The sequence below is a fragment of the Papio anubis genome, chromosome 6, assembly GCF_008728515.1.
Source record: "Papio anubis isolate 15944 chromosome 6, Panubis1.0, whole genome shotgun sequence".
Taxonomy (NCBI): Eukaryota; Metazoa; Chordata; class Mammalia; order Primates; family Cercopithecidae; genus Papio; species Papio anubis.
In genome coordinates this window covers 163,537,987-163,557,140 of record NC_044981.1, presented here as the reverse complement: position 1 = coordinate 163,557,140, position 19,154 = coordinate 163,537,987, and the positions used below count along the sequence as shown (strand labels likewise).

General features: G+C 40.8%; 1 protein-coding gene across 3 annotated transcripts in view; it reads right to left on the bottom strand.

Moving 5' to 3' along the window:
• FGFR1OP (FGFR1 oncogene partner) overlaps positions 1–19,154 on the bottom strand; it is a 44,402-nt gene that overhangs the window by 10,728 nt on the left and 14,520 nt on the right. Inside the window, exons 7-10 of one of the 3 annotated variants that reach the window (XM_021937514.2) lie at positions 18,278–18,337; positions 8,681–8,907; positions 6,356–6,468; positions 4,645–4,713 (exon numbers count right to left, since the gene is read on the bottom strand). In XM_021937514.2, coding sequence (XP_021793206.2) covers positions 4,645–4,713; positions 6,356–6,468; positions 8,681–8,907; positions 18,278–18,337 — 469 coding nt within the window. The remainder of the gene's footprint in view (positions 1–4,644; positions 4,714–6,355; positions 6,469–8,680; positions 8,908–18,277; positions 18,338–19,154) is intronic. The other 2 variants (XM_031667563.1, XM_031667564.1) reach the window with 2 other exon arrangements.

Below are 19,154 nucleotides of genomic sequence, written 5' to 3'. Positions count from 1 at the left end.
ATGAGAGCCAATTTAAAATGTGAATGGATGGCCTATGAAAGACCCGGGAATTATGCACAGCCACATGCAGAAGATGTGGATCACAAAAAGAAGACCTGGCGTGACAGGTCTTCAAAGAGCCGTTCAAAGATCCTGTGGGCCTTGTCCTCGATCCTCCCTCAGATAAGGCTGGACTGTCTCTAAATCGGTCGGACTGCTGTGGGGATTCAAGCTCTGTCCAGACAGTTAGATAAGGTCAAATCTTATGATTAATTTATCAAGCAGATGAGTGATGACTAGGTCCCCTAGAGGTATAGCAATGACTAAGATGGTATCTCAGATCTCAAGGAGCAAACACTCTAGTGAAGAGAAACAGTGCAATTGGGAAGAACTCCAAGGATGCAACTGAGTGGAAACCTAGGTTGCAGAGGTACAAATTATTGGGGACAGTGTGTTCCAAGAAGAGGAAACATGTGACAGCCCTGAGGTGGGGAAGTGTGCGGTGGTTTGAAAAACCACCAGTGCAGCTCAGAGCAGTGACGCACGTCTGTAATCCAGCTACTTGGGAGGCCAAGGCGGGAGGATCACTTGCACCCAGGAGTTTGAGACCAGCCTGGCATTGCAAGATCTACCCAAAAATTAAAAGTTTATTTTATTTTTAAATTTCTAATTTTTAAATTTTTAAAATACCGTCTCAAAAAAAATTTAAAAACTATCAGTAAGGAAGCCACACAACCATAAAACAATGAATTTGGGGAACAGAATGGGTGGAGGGAGAAAAAAGGAGTCGCGATCAGAGGGGTTGGCAGAAGCCAGATCATGAGAGCTTGGCTGGTCGCAATAAGGATCTTAGCCTGGATACAAAGGGAAGCTCGTCTGGGGTGGGGTGGGGGAAGACAGGAGTGACAAAGTCCAGGGAAGCACTATCTCACTTCTCTTTTCCCGGAGATCATCTTACCACCGCAAGAAGAAATGTGCTTACAAGAGGCAACAATGAAAGTAAGGAAAGCAGAAGGCTGTCAGAAAGTCCAGGTCAAAGATAACAGAGGTAAAGGCTTGGGTCAAGGCAGGTGTCCCACAGATAAGACAGATGGGTAAATGATATGGGGTGGGGAGAATATCAGCAAACAAAGAAAACATGAATCCTTGTTACTGCTACACTCAAATCTTGCCCAGTAATGAACTGGAAATCCCTGACCATAAGCAGTCAGGAGGGACGTTTCCAGCTTCCTCTCCTCTAGAGAATCAAGAGCTCATCTCCACTTAGCCTCAAAGGTTAAAGGGCTGCAAGTGCTTGACAGAAACTAGGCACTGTCAGGGCAAACTAGGCACTGTCAGGGCCGAGTAGGAGAGGTGGAAATCTGATTAAACAAACCGTGTATGTGGCTGGTTTGCAAGTGCTAAGTAAAACCAGCAGTGGCAGCTACTAAAATGTCAGCCTCCAATGACCCATCATGGTGTTCCTATGTATGAAGGCCAGTGAGGAGAGCAGAGGTGGACACTGAGCTGAGACAGCGAGGACAGCTGTGGCTGCAATGTGGACTTAAAGGAAGCTAACTGGATTCCCCATCTGCCAGCATTTGTAGTCAATTCAAAACACAAGGTATTTACTGAATAATGTGCTATAACACATTAGATTCTGACTTCTTGGTTATGTATTGTTTAGTACTAACAATAATTTAAGCCAGTGTCAAAATGATTAACAGAATACATATAGGTTGAGCATCCCAAATGCAAAAATTTGAAATCCAAACTTGAATGAAATCCAAAACTTTTCGAGTGCCAATGTGATGCTCAAAGAAACTGCTCATTGGAGCATTTCAGACTTTCAGATTTTTCGGATTTGGGAGGCTCATCTGGTAAGAAAAATGCAAACATTTCAAAATCCAAAAAAAATCCAGATTCCGAAACACTTCTAGTCCCAAGCATTTGCGTTAAGGGATACTCAACCTGTACTACATTACTTTAAGGGTCAGCAAATTTTGGCCCTCAGGCCAAGGATTCTTGTTTTCTTCCTTTTTTGACAGTCTCTCCTCCCCATCCCATACCCTCTGTCTTATCTGCCCTTACCCCAGTCATCTTTGGCCCGGACTTCCTGACAGCCTTCTGCTTTCCTTACTTTCATTCTTGCCTCTGGCTCATGACCTGCTTTTTTTCAGCCTATAAACTAAGAATGGCTTTTACATTTTTAAAGATTGTTTAAAAAAAAAAAAAAAGACCATATGAGACACAGTACATGCCGTCAGCAAAGCCTAAAATATAGACTATTTGGCCCTTTACAGAAAAAGTTTAGTAACTCTTGCTTTAAATATGCAAAGTACCTATCTATAAACACTCCATTTGGGCACTTTTAATTAATATTTGTCTGCCAAACTAAAATAGATTGTGCTCTAAAGCTTTATTTGTAGATTATTTCTTTGGAACTCAGAATTTAAGTTCCCATTGAAATGATTATTTCAGTGCTGTCTAAATAACACACAGGCAGTAAAACACAATGGTGAGGGCTCTGTGTGATGCAGCAGGACTCCAAAAGCAGCATGACCTTGGGCAAGTTACTTAACCTAGATTCTTCATCTGTAAAAATGGAGATAGTAATAAAACCTACCTCATAGGATATGAATTAAATAAAATAATTCCTTGGTACAGCACCAGGCACTTATCACTAACATCATTATTCTCCTAGGCTAGTCCACTAGCATCTCTCTACGTATTACTCAAAATATCTAGAGTACTGTATATTTAAAATGTGAAAAACCCAGACAGAACACAACATTGTTGCAAAACTAAATAAATCTTTATTTCTACTGAATCCTAATGCCTAGCTAAATGACAAACATCCAGCTAGTGAACTGGTAGTTCTCACCTGCGTAACTACCCCAATTCCAACCCGAGGTAAGCCTAAGTCCCGAGAGAAGTGAAGTGAAGGAGCACACCACCCTCCTGCCTGTACCCAGCAACTCTGAAGCCCCAGTAACCACGTTCCCTCCTAAGGATGAGAATTCTCAGCAGCTCCCCACTCAGAAACAGGCGGGAAAACCCTCACTTTGGTAAGAGAATAGAGCAGTCAAGAGAAAAAAGCTAAAAGGTTTGGCAACAGAGTGAAACACCACAAAAGTGAAAAAAAAACAGAACACAAAGGGGACAGGGCAGCCATCACGGTGCAGAAGTCAGGAGTAAAGTCTCCAGTGGCAGTTAGCCATTGAGGTCGAGTGGAAAAGAACATCTAATGGCAACCACAACCACAGCTGACAGGAAAAGCACAAGGGAGGGAAAGGGGGCTGGCCCACCTAGCTGGCCAGCCAGCAACCAGGACGCACAAAGAGCAGAGGGCAGCACAACCAGCAACTCAGTTACCAGGACCCCAGGGCACTGTGTGAACAAGAATCCAGGCAGCTCAGGGAACATTTATTCTTCTGCAAATGGGGGAACAAAGTAACATAAAAAGAAAACTAACATTTACTAGGCACCTACCATGCCAGGCACTGTACTTTAATTTACGTATGAAGAGATATTTAAATCCTATTTATTCTTTAAAACAAGGCAGATGTTACTAGTTCCACTTAACAGATGAGGAAGTAGCAGTTTAGTTTATCTCCCTAGCTACCCATCAATCAGTGCCACATCTGAGATGTCACTTCCATCCAACTCCAAGCCCAAGTTCTTTGCACTATCCAAAATGTCTCTCCAGAAGAGGGAAGGGCGTTCTCGGAGCTGCCCCTCGGACAGGGCTGGGTTTTAAAAGCACACGGGACACAGCTGTCTTTCTCCCCAACCTGCCTGTGCAGCTGTCTTCCAATGCTTCCATGTGTGAGTGATTACAGACCAGGAAGCGATGCCATCACATCCACAGAGAGCATAGGAAGTGACCATCGAGAAGCTGGCTGCACCGATTCCTTCAGGTCAGCAAGTTTGCCTTTACATAAATGAGTCTGCCTAAAGTATGCCTGTCACCCTGCTACAGTCTTGTACAGAACAGAACACTCAATGAGAACTGTGCTCTCAGCATATGGTGCAGGGCTCGGTAATGTTCACACTGACACTCTTACTTCCGTAGGAATGAACGTACTTACATGGCAGGCTTACCAACTTCTGCTCCATGGAACAGAACTGAACACATCTCACAATTTTTGTTTCAATAAGTCTGTTTCCCCATTAGACTGAATTCTCTGAGGCCTGGACCATGTACTACCAGCATCTAGCAAATGGCTCTGCCTCTGCACAAATTTTTCTATCTGAACTGAAATATCTTCCCTTCTCTCTTATACATCTACTTAACCATGAAGCTTCTGCACAGAAGTCACTTCTTATAAAAGGTCTTCCCTGAATGCCAAGACTGGACAAAGGTAACCTACTAGCCATTTCCATACAAATATATACTGACCCTTTTACACTCAAAATATCTGTAGATGCCGATTTAATGTTCATATTCCTGACCAGAATTCAAACTCCATGAAGACAGAGGTTCATAAGGACATGATGGCTGTTGCTGTAGCCATCTCTCGTATAGGGTGTAATCCTGAACACGTAAAAGCCATTCAAACACCTGCTGAATGAGCAGCGGCAGGAAGGTGTTCAGCGTAGGCAGACTGAGTCACTTCTTTTACAACCTTACCATAAAAATAATCACTTTAAAACGATCAACACAAAAACTGGAAATCTAGTTACCTAATCCAAGTGATCCAATTTTATCACTGATCAATTTCAGATCTTTCAAAACTGTATTTCCCCTTTTACCTGTGAACAGGAAAAAATACTAGCATTAGAGTGACTTTTAGAATACAACAGTCTCTAAACCACATCAATTTTTGTTGTTGTTCAATATGGGGGCTTCTTTATGACAGGAGCATAGTAACCTAAAACTAAGGAAAAAATAAACTGTGATTAATGAATGCTTAAACTATGCATTACAACCCTTTTTTTGAGACGGAGTCTCACTCTGTCACTCAAGCTGGAGTGCAATGGCGCAGCCTCGGGTCACTGCAACCTCCGCCTCCCAGGTTCAAGCGATTCTCCCGCCTCAGCCTCCTAAGTAGCTGGGACTACAGGCACGTGCTACCACACCCGACTAATTTTTGTATTTTTAGTAGAGACAGGGTTTCCCTATGTTAGATAGGCTGGTTTCAAACTCCTGACCTTGTGATCCACCCGCCTTGGCGTCCCAAAGTGCTAGGATTAAAGGCGTGAGCCACTGCGCCCGGCTACAACCCTTTTTAAACCATAAACACTACTACTTTATTGGAACACAACCACCAAAAAATATTTTTGCCTAATTATAAGACATCACTTTCCATAAACAGCCCTGTTAGGTATGAATTCATAGACTACTGTTAATTATTTTCATGAATCTTATTTTTCCTTTGAACTTCTAAATTTTTCTTCAATGCAACTGCTATTTCATTTACTACAGTGACAATCCTCACTGGTTTTTGGTCCTTCGTTCTCAACGTCCTCTCTAAATGATCATTCTCTAATCAGTGTCAGAATGACACGTTCATGATGTCCTGGATTCCTTTCTTAAAGGTGGCAGTAACTACAGGAAAGAAGCAAATGGGAAGGGATACGAACCTTATAAATACATGGCTGGTTTAAGAGAAGCAACAGGTCGGCTCTCTTATGTGCCCTAGGAAGTCCCACAGTATATCAAGCAATACAAAAAGATTCGGAAGTACTGGACAATTATGCAAAACTCATACTGCAAATTCCTAGTGAATCTACTTTCGGAAACTTTCCAAAAGAGGTACACGAGCTCTGAAACACTACGCTAATTAAATACAACATTTACTATTATATGGTTTCCAAAGGACCTCTGCCCATCCTACCTGTTCAGGGCTATGCTGTTTAAATTCCTATCACTGTGTGGGGAGAGGTGGGAAAGTAACTGGTGCCAGAGCTAGACTATTCCACATGTAATCAGTGCTCTTTAGCTCTGCTGCATTTACGATGACATGTCAGGTCATTCTTGAAAATGATCTGCAGAATAATTTCTTATTTAACATTTTATGATACTTACTGTGGTATCACTAAACAAATTTTTTAAAATTAATTGAAAGCAAATCCGACTCAAGTCACTGTAAATGTCCAAAAAAGGAGAGATGATTTAAAAATTATATTTCTATAGATAATACAAATCAGCTAAAAAATCAACTAAAAAGTATTCCGATGGTATGTAGGTATAGGAAGGGGCAGAATACAAAACAACATATAAAATATGACCACATAAGAAGTAACAAAATATTAACAGGAAAGATTTCTGAGTGATAAAATTATAGGTTATTTTAGTGATTTTCCTGGAAAAAAAAAATCAACAATAATCATATAGTGCTTAATTAGAGAAAAAATATCCTGAGTATTCAAGCCCACATCTTTGGGCACTTACTCTCAGAGTCTTTTAAGGAAGGGGCCCCCGCCAGGGAGCTGAGTCCACTTTTTAAGGGGGGTGCATCCGAGAGCAAGGCCAGGCTTCCTGGTTGCTTCCTAGGTTCACTCCTCCTAGCAAGAAACAAGGACAGTTAATCGGTGCTCTTATGTTCTGCCACTAAACACTTTTATCCTGCCACTGAAACAAAAGCAACTTAAAGATACTTTATATGCACAGTGGCTGGAAATCAAGAATATAGACTTTAAAAATTCAAAACCATAAAGTATACCAAGGGATTGCAAACTACAGATCAACCACAATCAGCACAGCCAGGGTGTAAGAAATCAGCTCACCTCTCTTTAGAATTCTGTTTGATAATCTTATAAACTAAATTGACCTCTGCACTGTGATTTTTTCCAGAAGCCCTTTTCCATCACCCAGACATGCAGCCAAGGGACAATACAGGAGTTTACTAGCAAATAAGTGCCACCTCTCAGATTAAATATTGTTTACAGAAACCACAAACAGCCATGCTGATGAACCCCCCTTAAAATCATGACCACTAACCTAAAGGGTACCTTTAACACTGCCCAACACCCCCCGGGTTTCCACAGTTCCTTCTCGCCTTACTTTGTTATAGAAAGATTTCACACTTTCTCCGCTCTCTTCAAATCGCAACCTCCGTCCTCCATCCTCACGCAACTATGAACTACGGTGACAGCTTGCACAGGTGCCACCATCATATCCACCCCCTGCCTACAACGGGACCCACACGCTCTCCACTTTTCCAACAAACACAAGCCCCTGCATGGGATTCCATTGCTGTGCAGCCCTCCAGGAGTTCTCCTCTCACTCCCTTACATCATTAATTCTTCCATCTTTAAAGCTGAGCAGTTCTCGTCTGCATACATGCTGTTCTTTCTCCCACCTAAACACGCTTTTCAGCCCTAAATCCTACCCCTCCAGCCACCACCCTGTTCCTCTGCACACTTTTACAACTCATCAGAAAACTATCTGTCATCTACAATCCTTTCCTGTCTTGAATGTACTCTAATTCTCTCACCTGCCTCACACCCCCATTCCAATAAAACTGTGTCAAGGTCATCACTGACCTCCAGATGGCTAAATCCAATGGCATCATACAGCTACTCCTCCCTACCGCCACCTCCAAAGACACCACTCTCCTGGTTCCATCTCCTCCACTGCTTCCAGCTCCCTACTCTGGCCTCAAGGTGTGCAGGACCTGCTTCCTTGGTGATCCTCTGTAGTCTCCCACACCCACATTATCTACAAACTGAAGACTCCTAATTTACATCTCCAGCCTAGACCTCTCCCAATCCCAACTCACATACCCAATCGCCTACTTCGGATTTCCACTAGCAATCTTCTCTAACTTAGCACAGCGACAGGGGCCTCCAGGCTTTCATGCCACCTGTCTGTGCAATCCACTCTTCCTCTTGCCATTCTTCATCTAATGGGTTTCCAACCTTCTAGTTTTGCAGGCTAAAAACCATGATGCCACTCTGGATATTACTTTTTTCTCTAGCACTTACTGGCAAATCCTTTTCCATCTAACCTCAAAATACTTCTAAAACCCACCTGTTTCTCCCCACCACTTCTATCACTTCTCACCTGAATAATCATTAATGGCCTCCTACCTGGAAACTCCAAGTCTAACCTTCCTCAGCAACCCTGGGATCCTTCTGTAATGGACGCCGGATCAAGACCCTCAGGGCTTCCAGTCTCAAAGGAAAGCCATCCAGCCCCTCATCTCTGAGTCCACCTCATCTGATCCCCATCTTGCTCTCTCTGCTACGCCCCCACTCACCTCCCTGCTGTCTGCTGTTTCCTCTCCCCAGAGCTCCATCAACCCATGGCAATTCCCTCATCTCCTCTAGTTCTTTGCTTACTGGGCAGCTCCAAGTGAGGCCCCCTCCAATTTGGACAGCTGACATGCACCTGCCCTGACCACACACTTTGGCTTCCACCACTGCTCTGCTCTCATCACCCAACACACCGCAGCATAACCCTCATTGCCTGACTCCGTTGCCAGAGCGGGAGCTTCCTGAGGGCAGGAGTCTTCCTCTTCTATCATTGCTGTACCCCACCCTGGAACAGCCCTGGCAAGTGGCTGACAATCTACACTTACCTGTTAGAATAAATCATGTCTAGGTTTTTCTAAAACCTGGGGTTGTTTTACAACATCAAAGGCATTAACAATGCATAATCAGATTTATGGATCCAATAATTATAAACCATCCATAGTTCATTATTTTTTAACTACAAAATGAAAACATTTATTTTTAAACCCCCAGTCTCATAGTTCAAAAACTATTTACTCACAAACCATAAGTTTTCTCTGGCTTGGGAATGGGATCATCAAAGAAAGAATCTCCTTCCATATCATCTTCATCTGGACAAAGGTCGGCTTTGTCTTTGCCATCTAAAGTTTTGTTGCTTAGAAAAGATCCAATCTTTGTTTCATGGGACAGTAAGTGAAGGCTGCTTTTACTCTTGGGTTCTGACACAGAGACACTTGTATCACTCTGATTGGCCTCATTGTTGGCTTTCTAGAAAGAAAGAGAAAAGGCCTCCTTGGTGAGATAAAACTTTAAGATATTTTAAATAATAAAAGAAGTCGCATGAGCATAAGGAAACCTGTGTTTGTGTGTGTGCAACCTCTGTGTGTGTGTGGGGGGGGTGCGGCTCCCAGCAGTGTGAACTGCAGAGCAATGCCATGATTCATCACTCCATCCCTAGGATTCCTAACATGGCAAACTTTCAAAGGTGAAAAAATATTAGAGAAATATATTAATACCATTCCTTTCCTCTTTCCCTAAATGGAAATAGCTTTAGTATACCTATCCCATTTATAAACACTTTCCCATTGAGAAACAATTTCCCATCTCCTCTTCCATATGTCATTGCTTTATAAATTATCTTAAATTAATACATTTTTCAACTTGAAAACAGGAGAGACCATTACTATTAAAGGAGAAAAGAAAGATTACATATGAATGAACCAAGCATTAAAGTAGTCATTCGTAAAAATACCCATTTTCCATCCAGTGCTAAACACAACAGGCATCAAGGTGAAAGACACTGCCTTCAACCACTCAAACATAAACATTTGCTAATTAAAATAATTATCTCAATTCTGACTTCCAGGGTAACTTCCTAACCTTATACTTATTTTGATGTCCATGGATATATATATCTATGTGTGTGTACGTGTATATTTCTCTACGTATCTTAACACAACGTTATAAAAAAAATTCTGAATCATCCTTATCCATGCCCTTGGATATAGAGTGATGTTACCACTTTTCTTTTCTTATTTTCAGGGAGTCCTAACCTTCACGGCTGACTTTCACGCCATTCTTGGTCAGATTTCTTTCTGCCCTTAGACGGGTCTATGTTAACAATAATAATGAAAAAATAAATAATGCTAGTAATAATAAAAAGTAGTAATAATAAAAAGCAGCTAACATTTATGGTGAACATTCAAATGCTTCACCTTATCTCATTTAATCTTCAAAATGGCCCTATGATCTGGAGATAGCTTTATCTCTGTGGATATAAATAAGGAAACACAGAGATAGACATTTATGTCACTTGTCAAAGTCTCCAGTTAGTTAAGTGGTAAGGTCAATATCAAAGTCAAAGCCTGATTCCAGAGGTTAACTCAATATTTATGCTATTCGGCTAAATTACAATGAATTTGTGGGCTTTATGGGTTAAAAATGGCAATTTCCCAAAAATCAGCCTTGTGTACTAAAGAGAGCAGTATTGTGTAAAATACCTGGAGTACTAGAAAAAGCACTCAACTGAAACAAAGAATCTGGAATGTAGTCCAAAATTATTAACTGCATTTTTTTTTTTTTCTAAAGAAACAGGGTCTCACTATGTCACCCAGGCTGGTCTTAAAACTCCTGGGCTCAAGCAATCCTCCTGCCTCAGTCTCCCAAGTAGCTGAGTTTATGAGATTACAGGCACAAACTACACCCAGTCGTATAATTTTTTTTTGAGACAGAGTCTCGCTCTGTCACCCAGGCTAGAGTACAGTGGGGCGATCTGGGCTAAATGCGCTAACTGCAACCTCTGCCTGCCATGTTCAAGCAATTCTCCTGCCTCAGCTTCCTAAGTAGCTGGGATTTCAGGCGTGTGCTACTACGCTCGGCTAATTTTTGTATTTTTAGTAGAAATGGGGTTTCGACGTGTTGGCCCGGCTGGTCTCGAACTCCTGACCTCAAGTGATTCACTCGCCTTGGCCTCCCAAAGTGCTGGGATTATAGGTATGAGCCGTGAGCCACCGTGCCCGGCCCATATAATCTTAAGTAAATTAATTTCCTAGGCATGAGTTTCCTCAAGAATTGAACTAGATTCGTATTTTTCAGACCAAATTATATCTAGGAGTTAAGAAAGAAGGGATGGATGGCTGAGAAAGAATTAAAGAGTAGTAACTACTGAAGCATGGTGACCAAAGTTTGGGTTAGACATCATCAAACAAGATGCTCTTGAAGGATGGTTTCACTTTTCATATGGGTACAGACAGAATGCATTATGCATGTCTTATGATATACGTTTACATCTTTACACCAGGTAGAGGTCTTGACTAGTTGACAGTAGGCAAGATACATGCTGTGCAAATTTAGTGCCTTCTAGAGAGCTATACATTCCATTTTATTAATATAAATTAATGATTATAAAGAGATGTCTGAAAAAATAAATACCAAGTTATAATTTTAGACAACATATTTTCAAAGAGGCAGAAACTTTCAAAAATTTCCTAACAACTTACTTGATGTTTTCCTGGTATTATCAAATATCGAAAAGTATGTAATTCACACCAGTTGTAATTTCTGATTTTTACATTAATAATGGATTTATTTAAAAGAATATGCATTTGGAAATAAATACCCTGATGTGACATTTAAACATATGTACAATGACAGAGCCTGTGGCCATGACAGATTCCCCTTCTAAACACTCATGAGAAAGTGCCAAAGAATAACTGGCATGAAAGAAACTGAAAAATGTAAATGTAAAGCAACATTATGAGAAACAATAATTATGCTGATTTCCCCAAGAATTCACACTGCCAACGTAACTTAAATCCACATAATGAACTATCTAATATCAAAGCTGAACAACTAATAGGTATCCATGATTATTTTTTGACAGGTTTGACCAATATTCCTGCTATGGACAGAAAGACCAGTTTTAGGAAGACAAGTTTTACAGAGAATTACTATGTTACACAACACATACTTGTAAACATAACATAATTATTTTGTTTTAAAAATATAGTTCTCTTAATCCAGGAAGTAAAAATAAATTCTGAAACAATCTGCTTTGGAACTGCTCTCAAAATCAAGTTCTAAACCACACAGTAACATGTTACTGCTTTATAACTATGGCTCATTTTTGCCAAAAGATCATTACCCAACTAGGTTATTAATGAATTCACTAAACTTAATTCCAAATAAACTTCACTACTTAAAAAATCTACACAAAGAGGAGAAATATTTGTCATCAACACATTTTGCAGATTAAAACCAAAGTACTGAAAACGTTGAGAGTAGTTTCAATGGTTCCTCCAAGTATACAGCAGATGTATGCGTGTACACAGATGCTCAAACCACAAAAGGCCTTACCTGATAAACTGTCAAGTGAAAATATCACAAAGTTGAAAATGGGCACTTCATAGACATGATGAAGTGCAAAAACACAACATCCAAAAAATGTTGGACATTCATGACCATGTGGCTGACTGGAAGCCATGGCTCAAGGTCACTGCCGGCCCCGAGAGAGAATCGTACCAGCAATTACTGTCCTGGGAAAAGATCAAAACTCAATGTATGGTATCTACTTAATGTATATCACTTTTGTACCATCATAAAGTCGAAAAAGCATAAATCAAACCGTTGTAACGTTGGGGACCATCTGTATACGTATGTATACCCTGGAATCTGCTTTAAAAACCCTTATCATGAGTTAAGACGAACTTATGTTATGTACATTAACTTCAGTTACTTGAGTTTTATATCACCTGGATTTAGCTAAGTTGAAGATTCAAAATGAAGCTAAATAACTAAGGTTAAGTATTGTTTAAAAAACAAGAAATAACGATTTAAAAAATACAAGGCCAGGCATGGCGGCTCACACCTGTAATCCCAGCACTTTGGGAGGCCGAGGCGGGCACGAGGTCAATAGATTGAGACCATCCTGGCCAACATGGTGAAACCCCGTCTCTACTAAAAATACAAAAAAAAAAAAAAAAATTAGCTGGGCTATGATGGCACACACCTGTATTCCCAGCTACTCAGGAGGCTGAGGCAGGAGAATCGCTTGAACCCAGGAGGCGGAGGCTGCAGTGAGCCGAGATCACACCACTGCACTCCATCCTGGTGACAGAGTGAGACTCCATCTCAAAAAAATAAATCAATAAAAATAAATAAATAAAAAGTATATACACTGGCTGTGCCCGGTGGCTCATGCCTGTAGTCCCAGCACTTTAGGAGGCTGAGGTAGGCAGATCACAAGGTCAGGAAATCCGAAACCATCCTGGCCAACACAGTGAAACCCCGTCTCTACTAAAAATACAAAAATTAGCTGGGTGTGGTGGCACCTGCTGTAATCCCAGCTACTCAGGAGGCTGAGGCAGGAGAATCGCTTGAACCAGGAAGTTGGAGGTTGCAGTAAGCCGCGATTGCACCACTGCACTGCAGCCTGGCAACAGAGAGAGAATTCATCTCAAACACACACACACACACACACACACACACACACACACAATCATGGCAATGCCTTAGAATTCATTCTCTGGACAAGCACAGAAGTTATGGGTCAAACTGTATCCCACAAATGAAATACGTTGAAACCCCTAACTCCCAGTACTTCAGACTGTGACCTTATTTGGAAAGTGTCACTGCAGATGTATTTAGTTAAGATGAGCCCATTCAGGAGTAGGGTGGGCCTAGGTCCTAACCCAAAGACTGGTATCCTTGTTAGGGGGAAGAGACACAGAGAAACACAGGGAGAAGTCCATGTGAAGATGGAGGCAAAGACTGCAGTAATCCATCTACAAGCCAAACAGCATGTGAGTCTAGCAGCCACCAGAGCTAGAACAGGAGCCACGCCCCTCCTGGCACCTTGATTTGACATTTTTAAGCCTCTAGAACTGTGACACAATACATGTGTTGTTTTAAGCCACCCAATATTGGTACTTATCAGCCCTAGGAAACAAATCAACTTATTTATAACAAAAAACTAAAACAAGTTTTGTCTTTTCATAAAAGTGAAGGACCTATTGCACAGCACTACAATGGTCATTAAGTTCTCTTAGCTGGAGCTCAAGACTAATAATAAGCTCTATGGGAAATTACAGTGCAGCCATAAGAAAGCTTTAGTATATATTTAAATTACCCAACAGTACACTCATATAATAAAGAAGCCAATCATTTCTGGACTAACAAAAAGGCAGCACTACAGAAGTTTCACAGTGAAAAACCTTAATTTTTCAGTAGTCAAAAACTGAATCGTATCACCAGACTGTCTTAAGAACCTGAAAAAAAAAAAAAGAATTTTTTCCAAACTGTTCATGTAGGAGAAACATCAGTCAAATAAACACTATGGTGTTGCAAAAGTATTCAAAAAATTAATGCAATACAGTTGTCCCTCAGTACCCAGGACCCCTGCAGACACCAAAGTCTGAGGATGTTCAAGTCCCTCATATAAAATGCTATAGTATTTGCATATAGCCTACACACATCCTCCCATATGCTTTAAATCATCTCTAGATTACTTGTAATACCTAATAAATGTAATGTTATGTAGACAGTTGTATACCATTATTTTAAAATTTGTATTATTATTGGCCAGGTGCGGGACCTCACACCTGTAATCCCAGCACTTTGGGAGGCCAGGGCAGGTGGATCACGAGGTCAGGAGATCGAGACCATCCTGGCTAACACAATGAAACCCCATCTCTACTAAAAATACAAAAAATTAGCCGGGCATGGTGGTGGGTGCCTGTAGTCCCAGCTACTCTGGAGGCTGAGGCAGGAGAATGGCGTGAACCCGGGAGACAGAGCTGGCAGCCAGCTGAGATCATGCCACTGCCCTCCAGTCTGGGCAACAGAGAGAGACTCCATCTCAAAAACAAAATAAATATAAATAAATAAATAAATAAATAAATAAAATTTGTATTATTAACCATTTTCCATCTACACATGGTTGAATCTGCAGGTGTGAAAACAAAGCATGTGAAACCTGCAGATATGAGGACTGCCTGTATTTAATTCTCTTCCCCACCCATGCCTCTGTCCCCCACCTCCCTCCCTGCCAACGACAGTTTCTGATCCATGACTTACTAATGAATTATTTAGAGAAGTAATTTTACTACAGTTCTAACAGACATATATTTTGAAAGTTTAATTTGCTCACCTAGAAATGTAAATACTGTAAAATTCCAGGACCACAAAACAAACCTTTCTAAAAACTCAACTGCTTCTAGAGAAACTCTATCCTTTCCATCTATAAACAATCTGTAATTCCTACAGATCACAATAGAACCATTTTCTAGCTTTAGGAGTCAGACTTAAAGACGACCCTATAAATAGTTTTTCTACTTTCTACATCCTCAGCCCTCCCACCCTACCCAACCAGCAGCTCATGGAGTTCAGTTAACAAGTGGTGCCAAGATGTCAAGTCTAGAATCTCGAATGGTTAGGATTACAGAGCTGACCAGGCAGAAACGGAAGGGCTAAGTGTGGGAACATTCATGTATCCAAGAATCCATTCATTCAGGATGGTGTGGGAGTGTGATAGGGAATGATAACATCTGGTTTGGAAAATCCTGAGGTTGAGTGCCAAAGATACAAAAACATATGCCCCAAAACCTACATGTGATGTGAAAAAGCATCTCAATACATATGAGTTTTAAAACACCTGAAAACTGGGCCAGGCATGGTGGCTCATGCCTGTAATCCCAGCACTTTGGGAGGCTGAGGCAGGAGCATCACTTGAGACCCACAGTTGAGGATCAGAATGTGCAACCAGAGCAAGACCCCTGCCTCTACATAAAAACATTTTTTAAAAAATTAACCAGGTGTGCTGGCATGCACCTGTTGTCCTAGCTACCCAAGAGGCTGAAGTGGGCACTTGACCCCAGGAGGACAAGACTGTGGTGAGCCATGATCACACCAATGCACTCCAGCCTAGGCAACAGAGTGAGACCTTGTCTCTAAAAAGAAAAAGACACCTGAAAACTATTTGTCAGAAGAAAGGATGATCTTCCATATTACACTTAGTATAATGATAAAGAGCAACTAATTCTAAATATTAAAAACAAAAAAATATAAATCTTACTCAACATTTCCAAATGGTAAAAACCTAAGCTAGTAGGGCCTATCAAAAGTCTGTTATAATTTCCTGATACTTTTTTTTTTTTTTTCAAACAATTAGGATGTTTGGTACAACTAAATGGTATACAATGAGATAAATTATCACAGATGATACTTTGGAAGTCAACAAGTGTTAATATATATTTCAAAATTATTAATTCATTTAAAAATTGCCCTCCCATTTCATATTTATACTCCTTATATGCCAAATCTTTTATCTGTAACCTTTATTTTTATCTTTATTGTCTCTCAGCAACAACAAAAATAAGAACTTCAGTTTTGCCCAAGTTACATCAGTTCAAAAACCCTACAAATCAATTCTAACTGTACATATTAATGATTTTTTAAAGTTTATTTATAATATGAATATAGCTTCCCTGAAGAAAGTGCCCAGGGTCTCTGAATGAACCACTAGTACTTGCCCCCTCCTGCATTCGAAAGCAACTGGACACATGCGACACTCCTGATCAGTGCTCCAGAGTTCCGGGAGCAGTGGTACCCTTGGCCTTCCTGCATTGCATGCCCAGTTCACGAATGCAGGACAGGCAGGGCTCCCACAATGGCTTTGCACACCTTGGGAGGCGCCACTCACCTACCATGTGGATGGCTCCATCTGGAGTCTTGCTGTGTACAGCCTCAACCACATGCAACATAGCATCTGGATAATTAAGATGTTGAGAATGTTAAGGCTGCTAGGAACTTACTGCATGCACAAGGCAAAGCAGAAAGGCAGGGGAACAAAGAGCTAAGGGCTTACCCATATAAGTAAGGCTGGCAATGGGCTACACAGGCTACAATACAGACTTCTCACAAGGCAGTTCAGAAACCAGATCAGAAATGTACAGGGAAAAAGATTTCCAAGTAATTGAGGAAGCATCCTGGCCTTCAGGAACGTAACAATGAAATAGAAGAGACCCAAATTACAGACTAAATCCTGGGATATGGGCCCATCTAGGTTCTTCAGTCCCCTCTCAAGTCAGGGCACACACTACACTCTGCCCAAAATACAGCAAAAGCAAAAGTCTGGCCCATCACAGTTATATCACATCACACAAAGTGAAAACCACATCTCTTAATACGCCTAGGCTCTATGTATAAACTTCTTGAAAATGTTTAAGTTGTTTAAAACCCACAACAGCAATAAGATTATAAACGCTTAATACTATAAAATATGCTTTTAAATTTTAGAAAAGTCCACGAAATTGATTTTTAAAATCTATTAAGAAGTTTTATATCTTACTTAAGATATGTCTCATCTCTCCAATTAAACTATAAACTCCTTAAGTGAGAACTGTTACATGTGTTGCCCAAAGCACTGACACACAATAACTTTCACTATGTAAATGTTAAAAAAAAAACAACTTAATCATTATTTTAGAGCATCTTCTTGTTTAATAACGCATAAAGAACAGTGTGAACAAAGAGAATACAATAGTAGGAATTTACCTTTGAAACTACTAGAACTAAAGCCAGCTAACACAACAGGTGGAATTTTTAAAAAGCTTTAATTTTGAAGATTTTCAACTTAGTGAAAATATCTATACATAACCGAAGTGCAACATAGGACTAATGAATCTCACAGAACTGAAAATTAAACATTTTGTCTTATCCTAAGTAGATGTAAAAACTGTACTGATAATGTTTCTAAAACTTCTAATATTTAAATTTCATAAGCAGCTAATCTACCAGATTAGTCAATTTTTGCGATCTTTAGGGAGGAGGAAAAAGCAGCCAAGGCCTTGGCGGTATGCAGCACTGGCCAGCAGTCTACTGTGAGCAGGGGCCCTGAATAAAGGGTCACGAAAGTGAATTGTCTGAAAAATGGCAGAACACAAAAATGTCTTGGAGGAAATAAGTTTAACTTTTAATTTATCAATGAGAACTTATCCAAAAAATAGTCTGATGTTCTATTTTCCTCAGATAAAAATCAATGTTAAAAATGTGTTTAATCATCCATTCAAAAGAAAAATCCGTATTTTCAACTCTTTTTTAATTGCCAACAAAACAGGAATTTTCAAAGTAAAACTGAGAGCATGGTTTTAAGATTCGACAGTATGATTTTCACCTGGATAAAAGCTGACAGTGAAATTTACTTTTTATTTCATGCCATCCTTACTGTTTCGTGTTTTTAGACAGAGTCTCACTCTGTCACCCATGCTAGAGTGCAATGGCACGATTTCAGCTCACTGCAACCTCGCTTCCTAGGTTAAAGCGATTCTCCTGCCTCAGCCTTCCGAGTAGCTGGGATTACAGGCATGTGCCACCACCACCGGCTAATTTTTGTATTTTAGTAGAGGCGGAGTTTCACCAAGTTGGCCAGGATGGTCTCGAACTCCTGACCTTAAGTGATCCGCCCGCCTTGGCCTCCCAAAGTGCTGGGATTACAGGCGTTAGCCACCGTGCCCAGCCTCAAGTGACATTTCATAAGAAAACTGAGAACCCAACCTGACAGGAGCCCAGCACTCCAGGAGGCCCCAGAGTTGAGACCTGATGCCCACAGGCTGCTTTTCTCCTCTGCCCTCATGCGTGTTACCTTGTCACCAGCCTTCTGCCCGCTTGTCTTCTTCTTACCTTGTCCTTTATACCTTGGTATCTGAGCATGAGAATAAAATGAGATTTTACCACAAAATAGAAATCTTTAAAAATAAATTAACTCATTACCAAACAAAGATGCCTATTGAAAAATGTCTCAGAAGTGCAACATCTAGTCAATATGTTCTGTGAGGCCTGCTTTTTTGGTCCTTTCTTAACTCTATTCCTAAAGTGATCTACCTCATGTTTACTGTTTCCAATAGTTACTAGGTCAAACACAGATACTGCAGCCTCCACCCGCTCAGCTTCTACTGGGTGGAGAATCACCTCTTTCATGCTACATTTTAGCAGCATACTAAATAAGCCTCACTTGAGTTCCTAGGAAACTTCCTTGAAGACTTGTCCTGACCTCATCTGATCTTTCTCAGGAGCACACAAAGCTGGTTCCTAAAGGTTGGGTGGACGCTACTCTTGGAGAGTTTCTAGCATTCCCCATGGGCCCTCAAGGCTGATTAGGTGCCAGTAGGAGGTAGCTAGCAAGAAGAGGGTAGGGAAAGTACTGGATCCCAAATCCAGGTCCTTTAGTACTACAGAAATTGCATTTTACGTGTCAAAATAAGGGTTTATCTTTGAACAGATGCAACCCTACACAAGGACTATCTAGGGTATTTCTGAAGAGGGTTTATGAGGCCAACTGAGAAATGGGGACTCAACTAGAATAACGGGATGGCAGCAGGAGAAGCAGAGACAGCTGTTAGGACAAACGCTGTTCTCTAAAGCAGCCTCAGGACAGTCCCCGCTTCTCTGGAAAAACTCACAGCATCATTTCCTGACTGACCTAAAACACTGAGATTCTCATTTTAATTCTTAGATCTTAA